The 26,953-nt window shown below is 50.3% G+C and overlaps 1 protein-coding gene across 6 annotated transcripts; it reads left to right on the top strand.

The window, feature by feature from the left end:
- Positions 1-135: 135 nt before the first annotated feature.
- SLC9A5 (solute carrier family 9 member A5) lies at positions 136-25,269 on the top strand. Of its 6 annotated transcripts, none has more exons than XM_010355119.1 (16): positions 136-381; positions 4,334-4,636; positions 7,113-7,276; positions 7,469-7,547; positions 7,836-8,013; positions 8,552-8,772; positions 8,994-9,196; positions 9,428-9,517; positions 9,614-9,684; positions 10,401-10,530; positions 11,978-12,066; positions 12,233-12,359; positions 16,752-16,922; positions 17,436-17,502; positions 18,488-18,625; positions 23,842-25,269. In XM_010355119.1, the coding sequence occupies exons 1-16, from the start codon at positions 195-197 to the stop codon at positions 24,312-24,314; spliced, it is 2,691 nt and encodes an 896-aa protein (XP_010353421.1). In that variant the 5' UTR covers positions 136-194; the 3' UTR covers positions 24,315-25,269. The 6 variants fall into 6 exon arrangements, with proteins under 6 accessions (XP_010353421.1, XP_030780823.1, XP_030780824.1 ...); XM_030924963.1 differs by having other exon boundaries at positions 159-381; positions 7,922-8,013; positions 23,842-25,267; XM_030924964.1 differs by having other exon boundaries at positions 159-381; positions 7,922-8,013; positions 17,439-17,502; positions 23,842-25,267.
- Positions 25,270-26,953: the final 1,684 nt, after the last annotated feature.

Consider the following 26,953-nt stretch of genomic DNA (forward strand, 5'->3'; position numbering starts at 1 on the left):
AAGAGGAGGGAGTCCCCGACTACGAGAGTCCGGGGCAGGGTCTCGGAGCCCGGACCTGGCTTGGGGGTATCGGAGCCGGGATTGGGGGGAGCGAGCCCCACGTGCCTGTGACGCGGGGGCGCCCGGTAGGTGGCGGCGGCGACGCGGGGCCGGCGGCCGTGCGGTGCCGGGAGGGCGGCTGGGCAGGCTGCAGGATGCTGCGCGCCGCCCTGTCCCTGCTCGCGCTGCCCCTGGCGGGGGCGGCCGAAGAGCCCACCCAGAAGCCAGAGTCCCCAGGCGAGCCTCCCCCAGGCTTGGAGCTCTTCCGCTGGCAGTGGCACGAGGTCGAGGCGCCCTACCTGGTGGCCCTGTGGATCCTGGTGGCCAGCCTGGCCAAAATTGGTGAGTGCGTGTGTGCGTGCGCCAGGTCGACGGTCAGCTGCGGACCCGCCCCCAACACCCCCACCTCCTCGGTCCTCAGATTGGGGCTGGCTTTTTGCACGGTGCTGGGACTTAGGTTTGGATTCCACAAATCCGAGCTCTCGCCCAGTTCCTGCGTCGCCTCCTGTGGGTCCCTGGTCCCTGTCTTCTCCCCTGGGAGCTCTGAGGATCTGCCTTTCTGAAGGGCTGTCCCTCGCTCTCCCCAACTCCATCTGTAGGCTCCTTTGCCCTCTCCGCTCCCCTCTTCCCCTTGCAGTAGGCCCTCTTCAGTCTGTCTCCCCACCAATCCCCAGCCTCTCAGAAACCTCTGTCACCGGTGAGGACATATGGGGACATTGAGGGGAGGGTGTTCTCCCACGAACACAGGCATCCTGGTTCTGAAAAAGCAGCCTCCCCTAGAGACCACGTCCGAGCGTCCATTCCCTTAGGAAACTACACTGCCACTTTTCCTCCAGCTCTGCCCTGCTGCCCACTTAAAGCTGCTGCCTTCTTGTGCCTGTGTGTGGGGACCCCCCAGCCCGGTTCAGGTCCACATTCTTCCCACTTCAGGGTATAAGAAACTTCCATGTATCGGGGCCTTTCTGTGTGCTGCCTACCCTAGATGCTTTCATACATCCGACCTCTTCAGTCCTGACAGCATTGAAGGCTGTGCTTCAGACTTCTTTTTCCCTGAATAGAGCTGCTTTTGCTTGCATCTGCTCCTTCCTCCTCCCTTCTGAGCAGCCAGTGGTCCCTCCTCCCACCAGAGACCCTCCTCCTTCTCTCTGTTGTGCAGGCTCTGCTGTGGGGGTGACTAATTATAGCTGAGCGTTGCTACTCTCTCCCCATGGATGCGGGCACAGCCTGTACTCCAGTCTCACCAATACAGCCTTCATGGAGGAATCACCCAGAGCCTAGAATTTGCCCCCTTCTCCACAGGGACACTGCTCGGGGGTAAGGGGGCTGGGCAGGAACAGAACTTTCCACTCTGCTGTGGCAGCCTAAGATTAATAATGGAAAGTGGAACTCAATATGCCTTCGGGGAGCATGGTTCTATGGGGCTTAGATCACAGGGCTGGGGTTAATGCATAAACAGATGAAGATGAAATGGGGTCCCTGAAGGAGAGAAGTGGAAGACCAAAGTAGTAACAAGGACAGAGAGATCTATGACCACATTTACCTTAGAGGCCCAGCAGCAATGACAGTAAGAGTGGAAGGAGCCTCAGATTTGGAGCCAGCAATTGGGTTTGCTGAGAAGTCTGTGAGTTGCAAAAGAGTTCCTGTCTTAGGGCTTATAGCAACAACTGTAGTTTTCCCCATAAATCATGGTTCTTTTTCTAGTTTGGATGACATCTCCTATGGAAGTGGGAGAAGAGAGCCTCCTTTTCACAAGCCAAAGAAAATCCTAGAATGAGAGAAAAGGCAGAACATTCAGGAACACCTTCCCCCAGCTTCATTGCTAGACTTTTTCCCTTTTATTAAACAAATATTTACATGTAACTCACTATGTGCCAGGCACTGTTCTAGGCCCTTTGGGTACAGCTTCCAAAGGGCACTGTCTTGGCATAGGGTCTCACACAGGCTAATTTAGAGGTCTACTTCCCCAACACCCCAGGATCATGTAGAGAGAGATGTGTTCACTTGTGGTCTGAGGACTTAAAGGAGAGCCAAAGAGTTTATTTTAGAGGACAAAAGTAGGAGTGGCAATAGTGTTAGAAACCCTTTTCTTCTCTCCTCCTACAGACAGAACTGTTCTATTTAATTAACATTTGGTGTGTGTCTAACATACTATGTGTCTGACATTATGCTAGGCACATTTGCATACTTTATATCATTTTATCCTCACCCTTGATGCTGGGTATTTTTCCTATGTTACAAAAGAAGAAAATGAAGTAAGTTAAATAATTTGCCTGAGATCACACAGAATGTGCTAAGGCTGGAAGAAGACCTGGAGATCTTCTGACTGCTAAAGCCAAAGTTTAAAAAACTACGCAGTCCTGAGTGAGCCCATATAATGGAAGGCACATTGGGCTAGGAAGTCTACATGGCTCCTAGGAGATATAATATACATTCTGGTCCAGTTAAGGAGTGAGGACATTATAACGGGTAACATTTATTGAGTGCTTACTGTAAAGTAGTGTGCTAAGTGCATTTGAGTAGATTTTTTTTTTTTTTTTTTTTTTGTGACAGAGTCTCACTCTGTCACCCAGGCTGGAGTGCAGTGGCATGATCTCAGCTCATGGCAACCTCTGCCTCCCAGGTTCAAGTGATTCTCCTGCCTCAGCCTCCCAAGTAGCTGGGACTACAGGCACCCGCCATCACGCCCCGCTAATTTTTGTATTTTTAGTAGAGACAGGGTTTAGCCATGCTGGCCAGGCTGATCCAGAACTCCTGACCTCAAGTGATCTGCCCACCTTGGCCTCCCAAAGTGCTAGGATTACAGGTGTGAGCCACTGCGCCCCACCTGCAGACTGTCTTTTTTAATGGTCACAATAATCTCACGAGATCATTATTGTTTTTACTCCCATTTCGCTGATGAGAAAACTGAGTCAGAGACGTGAAGTTATTTGCCCTAAGATCACAGAACTAGGCTTTGAATCCAAGCAACTTGTCTCCAAAGGCCCTGATTTTTACAACTATCTTATATATAAAAAGATACCGGGTAGCATTTGCTGAGGTTCAAATAATGGCTATGGATAAGGGATGTCAGAGAAAGGTGAGGTCCCCTGAAGATGAAAGTATAAAGGAAGGGACATTTCTAGAAGGGGAAAAAGCAGTAAAGGCCTAGGTTACCTTAGTGTGACAGGAGCACTAAGAAACAGATGACTTTGACTGCAGAAGAGGGTTTGTAGCCCTGGAAATTGGAAATTCTAGAAATCTTACATATTTCTCCTCCCTTGGTCCCAGTCTTAGAAGGTTGGCCAGGTGCAGTGGCTCACGCCTGTAATCCCAGCACTTTGGGAGGCCGAGGCGGGCAGATCATGAGGTCAGGAGTTCAAGACCAGCCTGGCCAACATAGTGAAACCCCGTCTCTATTAAGAATACAAGGCCGGGTGGCCGGGCGCGGTGGCTCAAGCCTGTAATCCCAGCACTTTGGGAGGCCAAGACAGGCGGATCACAAGGTCAGGAGATCGAGACCATCCTGGCGAACACAGTGAAACCCCGTCTCTACTAAAAATACAAAAAACTAGCCGGGCGAGGTGGCAGGCGCCTGTAGTCCCAGCTACTTGGGAGGCTGAGGCAGGAGAATGGCGGGAACCCGGGAGGCGGAGCTTGCAGTGAGCTGAGATCCGGCCACTGCACTCCAGCCTGGGCGACAGAGCGAGACTCTGCCTCAAAAAAAAAAAAAAAAAAAAAAGAATACAAGGCCGGACGCGGTGGCTCAAGCCTGTAATCCCAGCACTTTGGGAGGCCGAGACGGGCAGATCATGAGGTCAGGAGATCGAGACCATCCTGGCTAACATGGTGAAACCCCGTCTCTACTAAAAAATACAAAAAAAAAAAACTAGCCGGGCGAGATGGCGGGTGCCTGTAGTCCCAGCTACTTGGGAGGCTGAGGCAGGAGAATGGCGTAAACCTGGGAGGCGGAGCTTGCAGTGAGCTGAGATCCGGCCACTGCACTCCAGCCTGGGTGACAGAGCGAGACTCCGTCTCAAAAAAAAAAAAAAAAAAAAAAAGAATACAAAAAAATTATCTGGGCATGGTGGCGCATGCCTGTAGTCCCAGCTACTTGGGAGGCTGAGGCAAGAGAATCATTTGAACCCAAGAGGTGAAGGTTGCAGTGAGCTGAGATCGCACTACTGCACTCCAGCTTGGGCAACACAGTGAGACTTCGTCTCAAAAAAAAAAAAAAACCAAATCTGGGAGGTCATAGGCCTGTTTGTGGGAGGATATTCCATAAACTGATCTATCCTGCACTCTTTTTGCATTGCAGTATTTCACCTGTCTCGGAAAGTAACATCTCTGGTCCCTGAGAGCTGCCTGCTGATTTTGCTGGGCCTGGTGCTAGGGGGCATTGTTTTGGCTGTGGCCAAGAAAGCTGAGTACCAGCTGGAGCCAGGCACCTTCTTCCTCTTCCTGCTGCCTCCTATTGTGTTGGACTCAGGCTATTTCATGCCTAGCAGACTGTTCTTTGACAACTTGGGTGCCATCCTCACCTATGCCGTGGTAGGCACACTCTGGAATGCCTTCACAACAGGCGCTGCCCTCTGGGGCTTGCAGCAGGCTGGACTTGTAGGTGAGTGACCCTGAGACCTGGGCTTTGCCAGACCCATCACCCCTCTCCCTTCTCCTCAAGCTCTGGAGGTCCATGCTGGTGTAAGCCATGCCCTGAAAGCTCCATCCTAGGTCCCTCCCTCTGGAGTGCAAGGCAGTGCTCCCAATGGGGTTCAGGCCTCATCTAGGTCTCTGCCAGTCTGGGCTTCTGCAGCATAACAGCTGAGCAGGAGCCTGGCTCCCAGCTGTGTGTGGGCTGCCAAGGCTGGGGAGCCTGCGTTACCACTCTGTTGCCTCCTGCCCTCTGTTACCACATTGCCACTTGCCAGCCCTGCTCCCCTGAGGCACAGCTGCACATCATTTCTGCAAGGGCCTTCTGTCCTGGCTCTCCCCAGGCCAGGTCAGGGGAGTTTTCTGTTTTATTATTATTATTATTATTATTTCTTAACTATATGTTGTCTATAAGAAATTCATTATTTTAAGACATTTATTTTTTAAATAAATGAATATAATAGGTATTTAAAAAATAAATAACTATTATAAATCCATCAAATGCTGGCACTATGCTGGGTTTTCTCTCCTTACTTATCCCACTGACTCTTCGTAGCAAGCCTTTTGTGTAGTTTGTCACATTTAGTGGATGAGGAAATAGAGCCCCTTACATTTGTTTGCTATCAGGTCCAAGGTTAGCAGAAGAGGTCCGTTTTTTTTGTTGTTGTTGTTGCTTGTTTTTTTGAGATGGAGTCTCACTCTTGTCCAGGCTGGAGTGCAATGGCATGATCTTGGCTTACTGCAACCTCCACCTCCTGGGTTCAAGCAATTCTCCTGCCTTAGCCTCCTGAGTAGCTGGAATTACAAGCATGTGCCACCACGCCCGGCTAATTTTTGTATTTTTAGTAGAGATGGGGTTTCGCCATGTTGGCCAGGCTAGTCTTGAACTCGTGAGCTCAGGTGATCTGCCCGCCTCATCCTCTCAAAGTGCTAGGATTACAGGCGTGAGCCACCGCACCTGGCATCAGGTCTGTTTTACTGAGGCTCTTTGCCTTTAGGTTGCCCTCTCTTGCTACCTTCTTTATTTCCTAACCCAAGAAATTCATTCAACCCTCAAGGTTGATGATTCACACTTTTTCCAAGGTATTACAAGAAAACGTTTACCATTGCTACCTGGGACTCTAACCTGGTTTCCCTATTGAGGTAGTGAACTATTTGGGGCAGGAAGGGAAGAGGATATCAGATCATAATAACAGTAATAGATAATAATATCTTTTGAGTGCTTACTATATGTTAGGCATTGGCTAACTAAGGAAATTTTATTAGTCTCAATTTAGACATGGAGAAACTGGGGCTCATAGAAATTATATGACATATTCAAGTCCCATCTGTGGTGGTTTTCTTTTTTTTTTTTTTTTTTTTGGAGACGGAGTCTTGCTCTGTCACCCAGGCTGGAGTACAGTGGCCGGATCTCAGCTCACTGCAAGCTCCGCCTCCCGGGTTTACGCCATTCTCCTGCCTCAGCCTCCCGAGTAGCTGGGACTACAGGCGCCCGCCACCTCGCCCGGCTAGTTTTTTGTATTTTTTAGTAGAGACAGGGTTTCACCATGTTAGCCAGGATGGTCTCGATCTCCTGACCTCGTGACCCGCCCATCTTGGCCTCCCAAAGTGCTGGGATTACAGGGTTGAGCCACCGCGCCCGGCCTGTGGTGCTTTTCTTACTATATTCAGTCCTCCACCCCTGCTGAGAATTGTGTCACATCCCTTTGGCTGGGAACCACAGGTATGGGAAAAAGCACTCTTTTGTTATTCTCCCTAACAGAAATAGTTAGCAGCCAATTTCCATTTGCTGGTAGTTATTATTACTGTTGCTACAGTGTTTTTTCCCTATTTTATTATTTATTGTTTTTTTGAGACTGAGTCTCACTCTGTCACCTGGGCTGGAGTGCAGTGGCACAATCTCGGCTCACTGCAGCCTCCGCCTCCCTGGTCCAAGTGATTCTCCTGCCTCAGCCTACCAGGTATCTGGGATTACAGGCATGCACTACTGCACCCGGCTACTTTTTGTATTTTTAGTAGAGACAAGGTTTCACCATGTTGGCCAGGCTGGTCTTGAACTCCTGACCTCAGGTGATCCAGCCGGCCTCGGCCTCCCAAAATGCTGGGATTATAGGCGTGAGTCACTGTGCCTGGCCTTTTTCCCTATTCTAAATGGCTGGGTTGAGTTTTGAAACAATCTTGTGAGGCAGGCAGATGAGGAGGCATGGCTAAGGTAAGCCATATGACGGTGACGGAACCAGCATCATACAGTTGGTAAGTGGCAAAGCCAGGCCTTAGGCATAGGTAGTCTCTTGATCTGCAGGCTGATGCTGTCTTTGCCAGCCCAAGTCCTCTTTGGGCTTCCTTGTTGTATCAGCAGGGGTGGAGCCTGGGCTTGTCTCAGGGCGTGCTGCAGGAGACTGGGTCGTCTTCAATGACTGGTCTGTACTACATGTGTCCCTTAATAGCCCCTAGGGTGCAGGCTGGCTTACTGGACTTTCTGCTGTTTGGGAGCCTCATCTCGGCGGTGGACCCTGTGGCCGTGCTAGCTGTCTTTGAGGAGGTGCACGTCAATGAGACTCTGTTTATCATCGTCTTTGGCGAGTCCCTGCTCAACGATGCAGTCACCGTGGTGAGCATGCTCAGCTAACTGCCATTCCCTGACCCCAGGCTGCATGCTGTGACCAGCTAGGGGTCTGTGCAGACTCAGACCCTTCCCGTCGGTCCCCTGGGGGGCAGAAATATGCTGTCTGCTTTTACTGTCTCCCAGCAGTCCCAGTTGCTGCCTTCCCGCCTCACTGCTGACTCTCCTCTTCTCGCTCAGGTGCTGTACAAGGTCTGCAACTCCTTTGTGGAGATGGGCTCTGCCAACGTGCAGGCCACTGACTATCTGAAGGGAGTCGGTCAGTATTTCCCTGCTCCCAGCTGGCATTGGAGGTCTGCCTCCCCTGGGTTGCTGAGGCCCTCCCACCCCACATCAGGACAGAGGAGGCTATTCGGGTTGCCTCATCTCCTCCACTCCTCTATAGATAAATGGGGTCTGGGAGGGGCTTGCCAGGGATCCTGGCTCTGGGTTTTGAGCCCCTGAAAGTGCGGTGGGCATCATCTCTCACTCCCTGCCAGGCAGCAGTCTTGTCAGCCCGGGTAGGGTCCAGGCCAGGGGTCATGCTGACAACCCACTCCTCCCCCAGCCTCCCTGTTTGTGGTCAGTCTGGGCGGGGCAGCCGTGGGCTTAGTCTTTGCCTTCCTCCTGGCCCTGACCACACGCTTCACCAAGCGGGTCCGCATCATCGAGCCGCTGCTGGTCTTCCTCCTCGCCTACGCAGCCTACCTCACTGCTGAAATGGCCTCGCTCTCCGCCATTCTTGCGTGAGTTCTGGGGGCCTTGCAGGCAGATAGCTGGGAGGGGGCACTGGAGATGGTTGCCCCTCATAGGGACACAGGCAGGAACTTCAGGAGTCCATAGGTTTCCCTGAGCCTTTGTGGTAGTGGGAGCCTCAAACTCTCCTGGGGAGTCAGTAAACCTCAGGCAATATTTCAGGAGCTGCCTCCAGAACTGTCCTCAGCACCCTCAAACTCTCTGGGTATAGGCTGGGCTGGAAATAGACTTCAAGGCCTAGGGCCGCCAGCTCTGGAGGCCACAGCACTTCAGAAGGTGCATCAGAGAGCCCGCTAGTCAGAGCACATTCCTCCCACCTTCCCTTCCAGGAGACACTGAGTGGGAAGCCTGGAAATCTGGACAATTAGCCCAGCACTACCACTCAGTCTTCAGGCCTCCCTGGGCTTCAGCTTTGAGAGTCTGACATCCCGTGATGGGCAATGCCCCCTTCTGCAGTATGCTCAAACCCCAGAGGCTGAGCACCCTGGAACCCTTCCCCACTTGCCATGTCTCTTCATCCTCTCCCAGGGTGACCATGTGTGGCCTGGGCTGTAAGAAGTACGTGGAGGCCAACATCTCCCATAAGTCACGCACAACTGTCAAATATACAATGAAGACTCTAGCCAGCTGTGCTGAGACCGTCATCTTCATGCTGCTTGGCATCTCAGCTGTGGACTCTTCTAAGTGGGCCTGGGATTCTGGGCTGGTGCTTGGAACCCTCATCTTCATCCTGTTCTTCCGAGCCCTCGGTATTGCTGGCACCCTCTGCTTTCCCACTCTCCTTCCTGTCCCGCCCCTCCCCACAGCTCATCTCCCCATCTGAGTCCACATCCTTGTCAATTCCTAAGCCTCCTCTTGTTGCTCACTTGTCCCAGTCCCTGTTAGACTTCAGCCCAGATACGTGGTGCCATCCACTCCTGCGTCCTCCACTCCCAACGCTTTGCTCCCACTGGCCTCCCTCCCGCTGTAGGCGTAGTCCTGCAGACCTGGGTGCTGAATCAGTTCCGGCTAGTCCCTCTGGACAAGATTGACCAAGTGGTGATGTCCTATGGGGGCCTGCGGGGGGCTGTGGCCTTTGCTCTCGTCATCCTACTGGATAGGACCAAGGTCCCTGCCAAGGACTACTTTGTAGCCACCACTATTGTAGTGGTCTTCTTCACAGTCATCGTGCAGGTGGGAGTGCCCACAAGGCTGGGTAGGGAGAGGGTCGGGCAGGCCCTGGGGGAGTCTTGAAGCCTATGGGACAGGGGCTCCTCTTCCCACTGGGAGATGGAGGGCCCTGACTTCCCAGACCTTGAGTGCAGTGGGGTGGGGGTACTGAAGCTGAAGCCTCATTATGGGGAGAGAAAGGCAGCAGGGAAATGAATAGGAATAGGGCAGGGCTCACCTCCTGCCTGTCCATAGGGCTTGACCATCAAGCCACTGGTCAAATGGCTGAAGGTGAAGAGGAGTGAGCATCACAAACCCACCCTGAACCAGGAGCTGCATGAGCACGTGGGTACCAGAACCCCAGCCCTCGCCTGTGCCTCTCGACCTTCTCCTATTTTGGGCAGAGTCCTGATCCAGTCCCCCTACCCACCCCCCTTCTAGACTTTTGACCACATTCTGGCTGCAGTGGAGGACGTTGTGGGGCACCATGGCTACCACTACTGGAGGGACAGGTGAGGGAGCTGCCCCGAGGCTCCTTCAGCAGCAGCAGCCCCACCAGCCAGGGGAGCATGGGGGATGTGCCACACTTCTGAGAAGGGACAGAGCCAGGTTCAGGCTGGGTGACCTCTGCCTGAAGCCCCTCAGTGGCATCCCAGTGCTCTCAGGTTAAGACAAGGCTCCCCAGCGTGGCCTGCTTGGCCCTGCATGGTTTGGCAACTGCCAGACTCCAGCCTCGTCGTGCTCTGCTCTGTCTTTGACTGTCTGCCTGCTAATTCCATGGACCCTGCCTTACAGCCTCAGGACCCACCATGCTCCCCCAGCCTGGCCACTGGGACCTTCTTTCTACTAGAACACTCCTTCACCTCCCTCTCACTTACTCAGCTTCAATTCATCCTTCACAACTCACCATAGGCTTCAATTGTTTGAGGCGGCCTTCCCTGGCCTCCCTGGCTAGGACATACCCATGTCATATTCTCTAATTATCCTTTGTAGTTCTTGTCATGGTTGCAATTTTACAGTGATTTATAATAATTTCAATTACTGTCAGGCTTTCCCATGACACTGTAAATTCCATGAGGGCAGGGACTAGCCTTGAGATTCTCTCTGGCTGAGGCCCATATCTAAAAAGCCAGGCCAGTGCTGACAGTATCCTTGCCCCGTCTGAGGAAGGGCCACCTGGCCAGGCCTTGGGAATGGGACTCAGGGCCGGGCCTGGCATCCTCTGTAGGTGGGAGCAGTTTGACAAGAAATACCTGAGTCAGCTACTGATGCGACGGTCAGCCTACCGCATCCGGGACCAGATCTGGGATGTGTACTACAGGCTCAACATCCGGGATGCCATCAGCTTTGTGGACCAGGTGGGCCAGCAGCTATCAGGTGGGCCAGTGGTGGGTAGGCAGATGGGCAGCAGAGCAGGACAGAAAGGGGTGGTAAGCAGGCTGGCCCTGAGCAGGGAGTTGGGAATTCCCAGCTGGCTCCATGGTCTGGTGAATTGGCAGCGGCAGGAAGCAGCTGGGTCTGGTGCTGACATTCAGAGTCTGGCAGACAGTCCAGAGAGGTGGGAAACAACTGGACTCTGGAGTCAGCAGATGTGGCTCAACCATTATCACTTCCAAGCTTGTGACCTTGGGTAAGTCACATTCACTGAGCCTATTTCCTTAGCTGTAAGAAAGCAGGCATAAGAGGCTGGGCACAGTGGCTCATGCCTGTAATCCCAGCACTGTGGGAGCCTGAGGTGGGTAGATCACTTGAGGTCAGGAGTTTGAGACCAGCCTGGCCAACATTGTGAAATCCTGTCTCTACTAAAAATACAAAAACTAGCCAGGTGTGGTGTTGCATGCCTGTAATCCCAACTACTCGGGAGACTGAGGTAGGAGAATCGCTTAAATCTGGGAAGCGGGCTGGACGTGGTGGCTCACACCTGTAATCCCAGCACTTTGGGAGACCAAGGCGGGTGGATCATGAGGTCAGGAGTTCGAGACCAGCCTGGCCAACATAGTGAAACTCCGTCTCTACTAAAAATACAAAAACTAGCCAGGCATGGTGCTGGGCACCTGTAGACCTAGCTACTTGGGAGGCTGTTGCAGGAGAATCGCTTGAACCCTGGTGGAGTTTGCAGTGAGGTTGCAGTGAGCTGAGATTATACCACTACACTCTAGCCTATGTGACAGAGCGAGACTCTGTCTCAAAAAAAAAAAAAAAAAAAAAAAAAAAAATCCGGGAAGCAGAGGTTTCAATGAGCCGAGATTGTGCTACTGCACTCCAGCCTGGGTGACAGAGTGACTCTGTCTCAAATAAAAAATAATAATAGGCCGGGTGCGGTGGCTCACGCCTGTAATCCCAGCACTTTGGGAGGCCGAGGCAGGTGGATCACGAAGTCAGGAGATCGAGACCATCCTGGCTAACACAGTGAAACCCCGTCTCTACTAAAAATACAAAAAATTAGTCGGGCGTGGTGGCGGGCACCTGTAGTCCCAGCTACTTGGGCGGCTGAGGCAGGAGAATGGCATGAACCTGGGAGGCAGAGGTTGCAGTGAGCCGAGATTATACTACTACACTCCAGCCTGGGTGACAGAGCAAGTCTCAAAATAATAATAATAATAATAATAATAATAAAATAGAAATCAGGCATAAGAGTACTTATGTTATAGATTTTGTGAATTCAATATGTAAAGTGCCTAGCACAGTACCTGGCATGTCAAAAGAGTAAACTAAGTGTTCATTATTATTATTTTCTTTATTACCCCTGATTCCTGGGCAACCCTCCATCTGATTGCCGGCTGAACTTGGTCTTGATTCCTGCAGGGAGGCCACGTCTTATCTTCCACAGGTCTCACTCTGCCTTCTATGCCCAGCCGCAATTCTGTGGCAGAGACTTCTGTTACCAACCTGCTGTGAGTCCTTGAGCCCCTTCCCCTTCCCCTTCCTCATATTCCTCTCCATTGTGCCCTCTCTGTGAATCCCTTCTGGGGGAGATTTGTCAGCATCTTTGCATCTGCCCTTCTCCTGGCCTGTGCCTCCTGCCCCCTCCCCAGCACATGTGTCCCCTGCTTCCAGCAGGAGGGAGAGTGGCAGTGGAGCATGTCTGGATCTGCAGGTGATTGACACGGTACGCAGCGGCCGGGATCGTGAGGATGCTGTGATGCATCATCTGCTCTGCGGAGGCCTCTACAAGCCGCGCCGTAGGGTGAGAGCAGGCAGCATCGGGATTTTGAGGGGGTGGAGGTGGTCTGAGGAGACCTTAAGAGGCAGTTGGTGCCAGCTTGCTGGAGAGCTGCAGATGCCCAGCTAAAGAGTGTGGGTTTCAGCCGGGTGCAATGGCTCACGCCTGTAATCTCAGCACTTTGGGAGGCCAAGGCAAGCGGATCACTTAAGGTCAGGAGTTCGAGACCAGCCTGGCCAACATGGTAAAAGTGAAACTCCATCTCTACTAAAAATACAAAAATTAGCTGGGTGCAGTGACACATGCCTGTCATCCCAGCTACTCGGGAGGCTGAAGCAGGAAAATCGCTTGAACCCGGGAGGCAGAAGTTGCAATGAGCTGAGGTCTCACCACTGCACTCCAGCCTGGGCGACAGAGCAAGATTCCATCTCAAAAAAAAAAAAAAAAAGTGTGGGTTTTACCTCATCAGTAATAAGAAACCTCTGCTTTATTTTTATCTTTTGGAGAAAGGGTTGACGTAATACAAGCACTGTTTAAGGATACCTTCTCTGGTAGCAGAGTGCAGATCAAATTGAAGGGGGTGAGTTGAGAAGCTGGGAGAGCCAGTTGGGAAGCTGAAGTGAAATATTGTGGATTAGGGCTGGGCAGTGGGAAGGCAAAGGGGCACATAGGCCTAGGTGATTGGCTCTGATGGTGAGACGAGGAGGAGACAGAGTACTGGGGGCCTTGAGGGTCACTGGAGAATGATGGGGTCACAGACAGAAGCAACAGCACTGAGGAAGCCTCCTAGACCAGCTTAGCCTATGGAAAGTGGGCATCTGTTTTAAATAATGGAAGTTAGTCCAATGCAGATCATGAAGCTTTACAGCTGGAAAGGCCCAGCTCATCCAGGAGAGAATCTGTTGCAACCCCACAAGAGGGCAGCAAGCCATTACCTTGCACCTTTCTAAAATGGGAAGCCAGCTGTCACCAGTTCTGGCAGTTTCAACAATCAAAGCTCTTACTACTGTTGAAACAGAATTGGCCTCCTTTAACTTGCACCCACTGGTCCTGATTTGACTCTTTGCAGCTCTGCAGAATAAATCTTCTAACATTTCAAGACAGTTCCCTTTCACACAGGCTGTCTTGCCCTCAGGCCAGCATCTCTTACCTCCTGGTATGTCTTCTCTGGACTTAAAAAAACAAGACCCAGAATGGAAGTTGCTATTCTAGCTGTGGCTGGCCAGGGAAGGACCTAGAAGCTCTCTCACCATTCTAGTTCTAGAACTTGCTATTTCTCTTCCCACAGCCCAAGATCCCTCCAGCCTTGGCTCACCACTCTGGGGCCCCACATTGTCCTTAGAAGCTGCTAAACTCCCAGGTCTTCCTCTGTTAATGGCTGGCAGACCCCGTCTCACCTCAACCTATGGGGTTTTTAAAAAACCTTTCTTATTCAAAATTCCAATAGAGCGAATAAAATAACTCATATTGATCTATCAACCAGCTCTGAAAAATCAGTGCATGATTAATTCTATTACATTCTGTAGCCCTACCCCATCCTGCCCACACTTTATCTTAAAACAAACTCCAGACATCATATCACATCATCTCAGAATATTTCAGTGTGTCTCTCTAGGTGGCAAGAACTCTTACATCCAGTCAGTATTCAATAAGTATCTTTTTTCCAGCTGGATGTTCAAATCAGGGTCTAAATAAGTCCACACTTAGCATTTGGGAAATATGTCTCTTTGTTTTAAAAAATCTATAATAGTTCTTTTTCCCCTCTCTATCTCCCTTGCTATTTATTTATTGAAGAAGCTGGATACTTTGTCTTGGAGAATTGCACATTTTCTAGATTTTGCTGACTGTGTTCCAGTGGTGTTGTTTAACATGTTCCTCCGTTCCCTATATTTCCTGGTTGTTAAATCTAGAGGCCTGATCAGATTCAGGGACATTCAATAGGTATGCTATATATTTTCTGTGGTGTCACATCAGGAAATACATAATGATTTGGTGTGTGGGGGTGTGTGTGTGTGTGTGTGTGTGTGTGTGGTGTTTATGTATAAGATTGGTCAGTGGGTTCAGTCCAATCAATTCATGTGTAGTCTGTTTTTCAAAAATCTGGAATAAGTTTGTGTGTATCCTGTTAAATGTCATCTTATTTGCTTTAGCCCATCATCCCATTGTTTGGTTCCTATGTCTGCCACCAAATGTCTCCTTCTTAGATTCATATCATCTGAAAATTTGTTAAGCCTGTTAACTTTGTATTCATCCAAATCCACATAAACATGTTGAACAGGATAGAGCTGAGGACAGAGCCCTGTGGCATGCTACTAAAGACTTTCCTCCAGACTGACATGGATCAAGCATTTTTGGGGTATGGTAACTCAACCAGTTCTGAATCCACTTAGTGTGATAACACAATCCACAATTTCTCATGTTCTTCATCAAAATATCATTAGAGAGAGACAGAGATATCTAGTATGCAGTTAGAAAGATTACAGTTTAATAGAGAGATAAGGGCTGGAGAGAGATTTGGAAGCTCCATATCAGGTTTTGTCACCTGGCTACCATAGAATCCCCTGGGGAACTTCCTGGCTTCACCTGGAGATTCTGATTTTGTAGTTTGGAGTGGGACTAAGAATTTGTGTTCTTACTAAGTTCCCCAGGTGATTCAAATGCAGCTGGTCTGATGACTGATGTTGGGGGACCACAGATCTGTATCACTGGGATAGCTGGGGCGGAGAGAATGGATAAGTTCTCTGGGGAGAGTGTTTCGTGGGGCGGGAGGAGGGCTAAGGGTAACACTGAGGAGTGCACATACGAGAAAAAGAAAGAGAGCCAAAGACAAGCAACTCTTGGAGAAGCAGTGGCAGGTGGTGCCTCAGGCCTGGGGCAGAAAGAGGGCTAGATGCTATGCAGAGGCCTGGCCAGCACCTAGGCAGAGCCCACAGCACTGGTGACCAGCGAGAAGGCAGCACTGTGGAGTTGTGGACCCTGGAGTTGCATTTCTGGTATTTAAGGAAGTAGTGGGTAGGAGAGAAAGTGTCAGAATCAAATTATAAAAATGTAGCAGCAAAATGGAGACAATGGTGTTCAGGGGAAGACTTTCTTTAAGGAGGCAAGGGCAGAAGCTTGAAAACAGAGGGGAGGGAGCCAAGTGGTGAGGGAAGGAGTGAAGATACAGGAGAGTGGATAAATAGGAGGCAGCAGGAACTGCTGGAGGCAGGAAGGAGGGAACTGAGCAATGTGGAGGCCGGGGCTGGGCAGCGATGAGCCTTGTGAAGGAGATGGACCCCTTCTCCCCAGGAGAGAGGGTACCTCCTGGTGCACAGTTAGAGGAGGAGGGCAAATGGGAGACTTGAAGGGGGCTCTTAGAACTGGTCCAGGGAAGCAGAAAATATGAGATAAAGGGACCAGACTTGGGATATGAGGCAAGATAAGATGATTTGGCAGGCTCTGGGCAGTATTTCAGGGGATTACCAGTAGATGATGAAAAGGTCCTAAGCAGGGAGGGTAGAGGCAGAGGCAGTCTAGATGAGTGTGTAGTGGTCTTGGTGTTGGTAAGGGTTAAAAAGAGCATGGCCAGGCGCAATGGCTCATGCCTGTAATCCCAGGACTTTGGGAGGCCAAGGCAGGCGGATCACCTGAGGTCAGGAGTTTGAGACTAGCCTGGCAACATGGTGAAATCCTATCTCTACTAAAAATACAAAAATTAGCTGGGCGTGGTGGTGGGCACCTGTAATCCCAGCTACTCAGGAGGCTGAGGCAGGAGAATTGCTTGAACCCCAGAGGCGGAGGCTGCAGTGAGCAGAGATCGTGCCATTGCACTCCAGCCTGGGTGACAAGAGCAAAATTCTGTCTCAAAAAAAAAAAAAAAAAGAAAGATGATGGGGGTGATCCTGAATTATTGGGACTGAGAAGGTCCAGGGTGTCAGGGGAGATAGTTATGAAAGTTCAAAGTGCAGCCCAGGATATCATGGTGGTGGTTGTAGAAATGGCTAGATGGGAGATTCCAGCTGGAGAAAGGATCCTGCGGTGTAACTAGAAGGGGGCAGGTAGGCTGGATGTGTGAGCGAAGCTCAGATAAATGGAGGTACAAAGAAGAAAATGTCCCCTATGTTGTCACAGTAGCAGAACAAGACAGAGGGTCACCTTCAAACCAGAGAGAATTGGGAAAGGTTGGCAAGGGATGGGGAAGGCCAGGTTTGGGGTAATAAGTTCTGGGATAAAGGGAAGCTTTTCCCAGGGAACTGAGAACACAGTGTCTCTGGCTGGGTTCCTGTTGTATTTTTTGTTTTCTTTTTCAATCCATTGTTAATTCTGGAAAAGCTGGGCTGGCAGGGCCTGTGGTGAATATGTTGGGGTTGTGGCCTGGGGTTCCTGTGGGAGGCCAAGGCATCCATCCTCATAGCCAGGCGGGGCTGTCATTGCCAGTACAAAGCCAGCTGCAGTCGCCACTTCATCTCAGAGGATGCGCAGGAGCGGCAGGACAAGGAGGTCTTCCAGCAGAACATGAAGCGGCGGCTGGAGTCCTTTAAGTCCACCAAGCACAACATCTGCTTCACCAAGAGCAAGCCGCGACCCCGCAAGACTGGCCGCAGGAAGGCACGTCTTCCCTCAGGGACTCCTCTTCGGAGCTGGAGGCTGACAGCATGCGGATTTGAGCCCCCAAGTGTTAGGATCCAGCTTAGGGGGACCCCCAGTTGGACAGTCCTCAGGGACTTGGTGACCACAGAAGTTTGAGTTCCCTTTTAGATGTTCCTGGAGCCCCAGAAGTAAGGTGAGACCTTCAGAGGGAGAGCAGCCTCTTGGCCATATGGTCACCTGCTGGGAGGCAGCAGGGCCTCCTACCAAAGATGAAAAAGGCAGGAGAAAAGGAGATTCCTTTGAGGGCTAGCTCCATGAGCTCCTAAGTCAGCCCAGGCTGATGCATCCAGATTTCTTGCTGGGGCATGGGTCACTCTTGCCTGGTTGGCCAAGGGATGGTAGAACCACTGGGACTGACACAAATTCCCTCCCCTGCTGGGTTAGGAAAACTTGTCCTGTTGACCCCACCAGATGACAGGGTTGGGGTGGGAAGTCGGGGCCGAGGCTCAAGTTTTCTTTCTTGGTCCTCAGAAGGATGGAGTGGCGAATGCTGAGGCTACAAATGGGAAACCTGGAGACCTGGGCTTTCAGGACACAGGCAAGCAGGGAGCAGTGTGGGATTGAAGATGGGAGGGAGGAGGGAAAGGGCTGGGGCTCGCCAGCCAGACTCCTGGAGGACCAGCTGTAGCGTGCGTTAAGCACCATGAACTGGGGCTCTTCCTCCAGGGACTTGATTTCCAAGTTGGAAATGTTCAAAGCAGTAATTAGACAATGTGTGACAGGAGGCATCTGATTGCTAACTATGGGTTACCGGCCCTGAGGACTTGGAAAAAGTGCCATGGAGAAGGGGGAGCTTGGTCTGGGCCTTGGAGGATGGGTGGACCCTGGGGCCCAGGGTCCTATCTGCAAAGCCAATTTTGTTTTGTTTTTTGAGATAGAGTCTCACTCTGATGCCCAGGCTGGAGTGCAGTGGTGCCATCTTGGCTCACTGCAACCTCTGCCTCCCAGGTTCAAGTGATTCTCTTGCCTCAGCCTCCCAAGTAGCTGGGATTACATGTGCACGCCACCACACCTGGCTAATTTTTTTTTGTATTTTTGGTAGAGACAGGGTTTCACGTTGCTGGTCTGACTGGTCTTGAACGCCTGACCTCAGGTGATCTGCCCGCCTCAGCCTCCCAAAGTGTTGGGATTACAGGCGTGAGCCACCGCGCCTGGCTGCAAAGCCAGTTTTGTATGAGCTGAATGTTGATGGGCCTTCCAGCAATCCAAGTGCTCATGTTTCCAGTGGATCGTGGGATTTGGGGCTGAAAGAAGAGGATGGGGGAGCTGGAAAGTGTAGTCCTCATGGCTTCCTCTGAGGACTTAGCTTCCTCTGGTCGCCTCCTTGGGCTCTGCAATGTCAACTTCTCTCCCTCCCAAGTCCCCACCTCTTAGGCCAGTGCTTGAAACATCCAGAGAAGAAAGCAGGTGTCTCTGCCAACGTGTGTTCTGCCTAAGGAGACAGCGAGCTGGTTTGGGACTGTGCAGTCCCAACAGGCAGCTGCCAACCCAGGCCACCTGACTCTGCTCTTGTCTCTGTCCAGCTGCTGTGATATTAACCGTGGAGTCTGAGGAGGAGGAGGAGGAAAGCGACAGTTCAGAGACAGAGAAGGAGGACGATGAGGGGATCATCTTTGTGGCTCGGGCCACCAGTGAGGTTCTCCAAGAGGGCAAGGTCTCAGGTAATGGCTTCCTCCCTGCCCAACTCCCTTCTGGAACAAGCTGGTTTCCTTTCTCCTCACTCGTGGCCTCTACTGCAGACAACTCCCTTTTCCTATTCACTAGTTAATTCCTATTCACTAGTTTTCCTGTTTCCTAGAATAGTTTTCCTATTCACTAGTTTATTCATGCCAGCATTTGCAGAGCATCTTCTTCATACCAGAAGCCCAGCATAGGTGATATTCAACTCTCACAACAACCAAGATGGGGAAACTGAGCTCAGAGAGATTAAGAGACTCGTGACTTGTCCAACATCACACAGTAGAACCAGAATTTGAAGCTGACTCATCTGACTCCCAAGCCCATGGCCTTTCTTTTGTAAATTTATTTATTTATTTTATTTTATTTGAGACAGAGTTTTGCTCTTGTCATCCAGGCTGGAGTGCAGTGGTGCAATCTCCGCTCACTGCAACCTCCAGCTCCCAGGTTCAAGCAATTATCCTGCCTCAGCCTCCCGAGTAGCTGGGATTACAGACATGCATCCCCAAGCCTGGCTAATTTTCATATTTTTAGTGGAGATGCGATTTCACCATATTGGCCAGGCTGGTCTTGAACTCCTGACCTCAGGTGATCCACCTGCCTTGGCCTCCCAAAGTTCTGGGATTACAGGTCAGGTGTCAGCCACCATGCCCGGCCTTTTCTTTTCCTTTTTTTTTTTTTTTTGTTTTTAAATGCCATTTTTGCATTGCTATAATCTTTTTTTTTTTTTTTTTTTTTTTTTTTTGAGACAGGATCTCACTCTGTCACCCAGGCTGGATCATGGATTACACAATGGCAAGATCATGGCTCACTGCAGCCTTGATCTCCAGGGCTCAAGTGATCCTCCCACCTCAGCTTCCCGAGTAGCTGGGACTACAGGTGTGCACTAGCACACCCAGCTCTTTTTTTTTTTTTTTTTTTTTTTTTTTGAGATGGGGTTTCGCTCTTGTTGCCCAGGCTGGAGTGCAATGGCGTGATCTCGGCTCACAGCAACCTCCGCCTCCTGGGTTCAAGTGATTCTCCTGCCTCAGCCTCCCAAGTAGCTGGGATTACAGGCATGTGCCACCATGCCCAGCTAATGTATTTTTAGTAGTGATGGGTTTTCTCCATGTTGGTCAGGCTGGTTTTGAACTCCTGACCTCAGGTGACCCGCCCGCCTCGGCCTCCCAAAGTGTTGGGATTATAGGCATAAGCCAGCACGCTTGGCACCCAGCTGATTTTTAAAAATTTTTTGTAGAGATGAGGTTTCACTGTGTTGCCCAGGCTGGTCTCAAACTCCTGGCAATCTTCCCTCCTTGGCCTCCCAAAATGCTGGGATTACAAGTGTGAGCCACTGTGCCCACCCATACCCTTTCAAGGCCATGCTGCTTCCCTTTATAGTCTAGTGAGGAACAGGAGGTGGTGAGGAAACCATGGGATCTGTTGAGACCCATGCCCTCAAGTAGAGCCCCAGGTGAAGGTGGCAGCCTGACCTGGGAGAGGAACCTAAATTCGTCAAAATGGAGTTATTGTGGACAAAAATACAGTATATAAGCATGTTTATGTACGTATAGAGACCTAATTCACTCATAATGTTAGTATCACTGATGGTTGGCACCCTCAAGTGTCTTTAAGATTTTTTTATTATAGAAAATTTTGAAATATACAATCTTAGAAGTATAAAATAAACTCCCATCTATCCATTATCCAGCTTCAACAATTACCTACTCATAGCCAATCTTATTTCACCTAAGCCTCACCTATGCTCCTCCCTCCACTATTCCTTTGATGCAAGTCTCAAATATCATACCACTTTATCAATAAATACTTCAGTACATATCTCTAAAAGATAAGGATTCTTTTTTTTTTTTTCTTTTGAGATGGTCTCTCTCTGTCACCCAGGCTGGAGTGCAGTGGTGCGATCATAGCTCACTGCAGCCTTGAACGCCCCAGCTTAAGCAGTCCTTTTGCCTCAGCCTCCCGAGGAGCTAGGACTACAGGCACACACCATCATGCTCAGCTATGTTTGTTTGTTTGTTTGTTTTTTTCTGGTAGAGATGAGGTCTTGTTGTGTTGCCCAGGCTAGTCTTAAACTCCTGAGCTCAAGTGATCTTTACTTCTCAGACTCCTAAAGTGATGAGATGAAAGGTGTGAACTACCATACCTAGCCAGATAAGGTTTTTTTTTTGTTTTTTTTTTTTTGTTTGTTTTTTTTTTTTGAGTTAGGATCTCTCTTTGACACCAGGCAAGAGTGCAGTGGCTGGATCACGACTCACTGCATCCTCAACCTCTTGGGCTCAAGCCACTCCACTCGGCCTCAGATAAGGATTCTTGATGTGTGCCTATAGTCAACTGAGCCCAGGAGGCTGAGGCTGCAGTGAGCTATGATCACGCCACTACACTCCATCCTGAGCAACAGAACAAGACTCTGTCTCTTGGGGGACAAAAAAAAAAAAAAGATTATTTTAAAAATATATAACCACAATGCCTTTACCATATCTAAAATCTGTCATCAAATATCATTGTTCAAATTTCCCTGGTTGTCTCTCTCTCTATATATATTTTTTCACAGTAGGCTTGTTCAATGTCCCTTTTAACCTATAGCAGTGATTCTCAAGGGGGATGGTGGTGGAGTGATTTTGCTCCCCCAGGGGACATTTGGCAACACCCAGAGACATTTTTGGTTGTCACAACAGGGGAGGATGGCCTTGGATTGAGGGGTAGAGGCGAGGGATGCTGCTAAACATCCTACAATGCACAGGATAACCCCCCACAGCAAAGGAGTAGCTGTCCCAAAATGTCAAGTGTCAAGTTTGATAAACCTGATCCATAGGTTCCCCCAAACGCCCCCCTTTTTTTTCTTCACAATGTATTTACTGAAGAAACCTGCTTATTTGTCCTACAGTCTTTCTCTGTCTGGATTTTGTTGATTGCATCCCCAAAGTGTCATTTAATATGTTTCTCTGTCCTTTAAATTTCCTTTAAACCAGTAAATCCACAGGCAGTGGCTCACACCTATAATCCTAGCACTTTGGGAGGCCAAGGTGTGCTGATCACCTGAGGTCAGGAGTTCGAGACCAGCCTGGCCAACATGGTGAAAACCTGGTTCTACTAAAAATAAAAATAAAAAAAAAATTAGCCAGGCATGGTGGCAGGTGCCTGTAATCCCAGCTACTCTGGAGGCTGAGGCAGGAGAATAGCTTGAACCTGGGAGGTGGAGACTGCAGCGAGCTGAGATCGTGCTACTAAACTCTAGCTTAGGTGACAGAGCAAGACTCCATCTCAAACAAACAAAAAAACTTCGCCTCATCAATTATTTGGTTACTTTGAGGTACAGTTCACCCAGTAAATGCTTGATTCTTTCATTTATCAGTTTTCAGACCAAAGAGTTCATTCCCTAGCAGCCTCTAAAGGTGAATACCAAAGGTTTTTTTGTTTTACACTTTTTGTTGTTATTATATTTTAATATGCCAGATCTTTCAAGAGATACCATTTTACTTTTAATCATAGCATCAATACATTTCACACATGTATTCAAGCAAGAAGCTTACTGGGCTGCTCAGGACTTTATCAATGAACAGATACAGGCTGTGCTTTACTTTGGAGAGCTGGGGTGGTTGGTGGCCACAGGGATTCTTTCCAGGTTTCTTCCTGCAGAACCTCAGGCTTCCTGTAATTCAGCCCCACTCCTGCAGTTCTGGGATTCTTAAGTCCCCTATGCCTCGTCATCCCCTTTGCCGCAAAGCTCTGGCCTCCTGTTAGGTTTGCATGAGCTCACACTCCTGGACTTTGTCTCACCAAAGGGCTGTGGTGGGTACTCAGGCAGGACGCCTAGCAGAAAAATCTTTGGCCTGCAGCCTCCAGGTCTTTCTTTCCCTCCCTGGTAGCTGGCATTTCTCCCTCGCTGGTTGGCTGGGATTGGGCCTGTCAGGAGGCTGTTTCAGAGACTGGTGCTACAGTAGGGTGAGGGGACTGGAGATGGGGCTTCCTTCATGCCTAGCTCCTGCTTTCGTTATCTTCTTCTTATTTTTTATTTTAATTAATTAATTTATTTTTTATTATTTTATTTATTTATTTATTTATTTTGAGACGGAGTCTCGCTCTGTCACCCAGGCTGGAGTGCTGTGGCCCGATCTCAGCTCACTGCAAGCTCCGCCTCCCGGGTTCATGCCATTCTCCTGTCTCAGCCTCCCAGGTAGCTGGGACTACAGGTGCCGCCACGTCGCCCGGCTAGTTTTTTGTAGTTTTTAGTAGAGATGGGGTTTCACCGTGTTAGCCAGGATGGTCTCGATCTCCTGACCTCGTGATCCACCCGTCTCGGCCTCCCAAAGTGCTGGGATTAGAGGCTTAAGCCACCGCGCCCGGCCTTATTTTTTAAATTTTTTTTTTGAGATGGAGTCTTGCTCTGTTGCCTATGCTGGAGTGCAGTGGCGCGATCTCGGCTCACTGCAACCTCTACCTCCTGGGTTCATGCCATTCTCCTGCCTCAGCCTCCCAAGTAGCTGGGACTATAGGCGTTCGCCACTGTGCTTGGCTAATTTTTTATATTTTTAGTAGAGACGGGGTTTCACCGTGTTAGCCATGATGGTCTCGATCTCCTGACCTTGTGATTCACCTGCCTCGGCCTCCCAAAGTGCTGGGATTACAGGTGTGAGCCACCACACCTGGCCATTTATATTTTTAGATAGAGTCTCACTCTTTTACCCAGGCTGGAGTGCAGTGGCGAGATTGCAGCTTACTATAACCTCTGCCTCCTGGGTTCAAGCGATTCTCTTGCCTTAGCCTCCCGAGTATCTGAGATTACAGGCATGCACCACTACACCCGGTTAATTTTTGTATTTTTAGTAGAGATGGGGTTTCATCATGTTGGCCAGGCTGGTCACTAACTCCTGAGCTCAGGTGATCCACCACTTTGGCCTTCCAAAGTGTTGGGATTACAGGCATGAGCCATGGCGCTCGGCCGACTTTCCTTATTTTCATTTGTTCGATGAAAATAATGTTTGATTTCTTGAGCAATTACTGTGTGCCCGGCCTGTGCTAGGTGTTGGGGACACAGTGGAGAGTAAAACAGGCTGTGGTACTTCCCCTCAGCAAGACATTCATCAGATAATTGCACAAATGGACGGCAGATGGAAACTGTGGCATGAATTTATGAGAATGTGCTTATACTTGAGGTTTCCACTGTATTGGTAATGAGTTCATGTGTACTCTCTGTCCTCAGGAAACCTTGAGGTGTGCCCAAGCCCACGAATCATTCCCCCCTCCCCAACCTGTGCAGAGAAGGAGCTCCCCTGGAAGAGTGGGCAGGGGGACCTGGCAGTGTACGTGTCCTCGGAAACCACCAAGATTGTGCCTGTGGACATGCAGACCGGTTGGAACCAGAGCATCTCATCCCTGGAGAGCCTAGCGTCCCCTCCCTGTAACCAGGCCCCAATTCTGACCTGCCTGCCTCCCCATCCACGGGGTGCTGAAGAGCCCCAGGCCCCTCTCCACCTGCCTTCTGATCCACGCCCTAGCTTTGCCTTCCCCCCAAGCCTGGCCAAGGCTGGCCGCTCCCGCAGTGAGAGCAGCGCTGACCTCCCCCAGCAGCAAGAGCTGCAGCCCCTCATGGGCCACAAGGACCACATCCATCTCAGCCCAGGCACCGCTACCTCCCACTGGTGCATCCAGTTCAACAGAGGCAGCCGGCTGTAGCCCAGGGTCTCGGGGAGGAGCAGAAGGTGGAATCCCTGCAGGAAATGCTCCCTGGGCAGCGGGTAGAGCCCTTGCAACTTGACATGGGGCCAGAGGGGCCTGGGTTGAAGTAGTAATTGGGCTTCCTTGGGGCTAGAGGGGTGACCTGAGCTGGTCTTCACAGGGGCCTTTCTCACCACCTCCCTGCTCCTAACCCCTGCCACTTTCTGTTTCAGTAAGGCGTCTACTCTGGCTCAGGACCCAGTCCAGGCCTTCTACGGGCTAGGCCCAGAGACTTGGGTTGCTGCTCTCCCTTCCCTAGTGGGTTTTTCCAGGTACTCTATAGGCAGCTGCTCCTGCTCCCAAAGCAAGGGCATCATCCCTATTCTTCAGTGGATGCCAGCCTTCCCTGCCCCTACTCCCTCCCCAGCACTGGGTCAGTGGTGTCCTGGCAGTGAGGCTCCATGAGAGGAACGGGGTGAGAGGTGGGGCAGGCCTCACCCTTGGGCTTTACTGCCCTGTTGGGTCAGCTACCCATAGTCCATTTTTTAAGGGCAGTGGGAACTTCTGTCTCCACATCCTGCTTTAGTCCCTTCCCTTTGCTGCCAGGTATTGGGGTAATAGTTCCTCCTTTTCCAAGACCAAGGCCAGGAGGCTGGGCCAGGCTTCAGTTCAGGCCTGTTGCTTAACTGGGGTCACCTGGGATCTGCTGCTCTGGTCTAAGTCTGGACCTTTCTAATCCTTGGGTCTGGGTTTTTTGAGGAGGGGACATAGTGGCCTCTGGGCTGCAATGTCACTACCTGAACATTCCCCAAACAGAGAAGGAACCCAGCATCTCAGGGCCACTGCTCCACTGCTCTGGGGGCTGGGATGCCTGGCTAAGCAGGGGCTGACAGCAGGTGACTTTCCAAGGGTCAGCACCTGCCTTGTATTTTGTACCTTGAACCTAAGATACATTAAACATCTCTCAGATGGATGGGTGTCTTGTGTCCATGTGTCAGAGCGTTCTTAGGGTGGGTGAACAACAGGGGCATCTGGTGAAGGAGGTGAGAACCCAAATGCCTGCCCCAGGGATTGAGAACAGAGGGGAATCCTAAGCAGGACTGTTCATCCTTCTGGTCCCGTCATGTGTTCCCCAATACTTTCCCAATATTGTCCCCTTAGCAGGGGTCCTGCCATGGTGGTCGAGGGGATCACTGTTCTGGCACGGCGTTACAGAACTAGAAGTCTACAAAGTGAGAAAGGCTAGCAGGGAAAGACCCCAGAGGTCAGGTGCCAAGCTGTCCTGATGCAGCACCTCACATACGTAGGACCAGATGAGCGTTTCTTGAAAACCTGGATGCAGGTACAGGACACATGAACATAGGTGGCCTTTTGCACATAACAGATGGGAAGGCAATCTCAAGGGCTCACGGGATTTGGTTACCCCGAGTGTTTATTTTTTATTTTTGGAAACAGGATTTTGTTCTATCACCCAGGCTGGAGTGCAGTGTCACAATCAGCTCACTGCAGCCTGGAACCCCTGGGCTCTAGGAATATTCTTGGGGCAGTCTCCCAAGTAGCTAGGACTACAGGTGTGTACCACTATGCCTGCTAAATTTTTAATTTTTGTTTTTATTATATTTATTTATTTTTAGAAACAGGATTTCACTCTGTCACCCAGGCTAGAGTGCAGTGGCGCGATCTCGGCTCACTGCAACCTCCACCTCCCGGGTTCAAGCAATTCTGTCTCAGTCTCCTAAGTAGCTGGGACTACAGGCACATGCCACCATGCCTGGCTAATTTTTTGTATTTTTAGTAGAAATGGGGTTTCACCATGTTGGCCAGGCTGGTCTCGAACTCCTGACCTCAAGCGATCTGCCCGCCTCAGCCTCCCGAAGTGCTGGGATTACAGGTGTAAGCCACTGCACCTGGCATATATATATACATATATATATACACACACACATATATACACACACACACACATATATATATATATATATATTTTTTTTTTTTTTGGAGGTAGGGTCTCACAATGTTGCCCAGGCTGTTCTTGAACTCCTGACCTCAAATAATCCTCCTGCTTTGGCCTCCCCTAGAGTTGGAATTATAGGTGTGAGCCACCTCACCTGGCCATCTCTGAGTGTTTATGATGCAAAGCAGATAGTGTGGGGTCCAGAAACATGAATAGAAATCCCTAGATGGCCGGGTGCGATGGCTCACACCTGTAATCCCAGCACTTTGGGAAGCTGAGGTGAGAGGATCACCTGAGGTCGGGAGTTCGAGACAGCCTGACCAACATGGAGAAACCCTGTCTCTCCTAAAAATACAAAATTAGCTGGGCGTGGTGGTGCACACCTGTAATCCCAGCTACTCAGGAAGGCTGAGGCAGGAGAATTGCTTGAACCCAGGAGAATAGCTTGAACCCCGGAGGCGGAGGTTGCGGTGAGCTGAGATCACACCATTGCACTCCAGCCTGGGAAACAAGAGTGAAACTCCATCTCAAACAAAAGAAAAGAAATCCCTAGATAAAAGCAGTCCCAAATCCAGTTCCACTGGTGTCTAAATGACTTAAAAGAAAAAAAAAAATTTGGCCCAGCACGGTGGCTCACACCTGTAATCCCAGCACTGTGGGGGGCTGAGGCAGGTGGATCACCTAAGGTCAAGAGTTTGAGACT

The sequence above is a fragment of the Rhinopithecus roxellana genome, chromosome 20, assembly GCF_007565055.1.
Source record: "Rhinopithecus roxellana isolate Shanxi Qingling chromosome 20, ASM756505v1, whole genome shotgun sequence".
NCBI lineage: Eukaryota > Metazoa > Chordata > Mammalia > Primates > Cercopithecidae > Rhinopithecus > Rhinopithecus roxellana.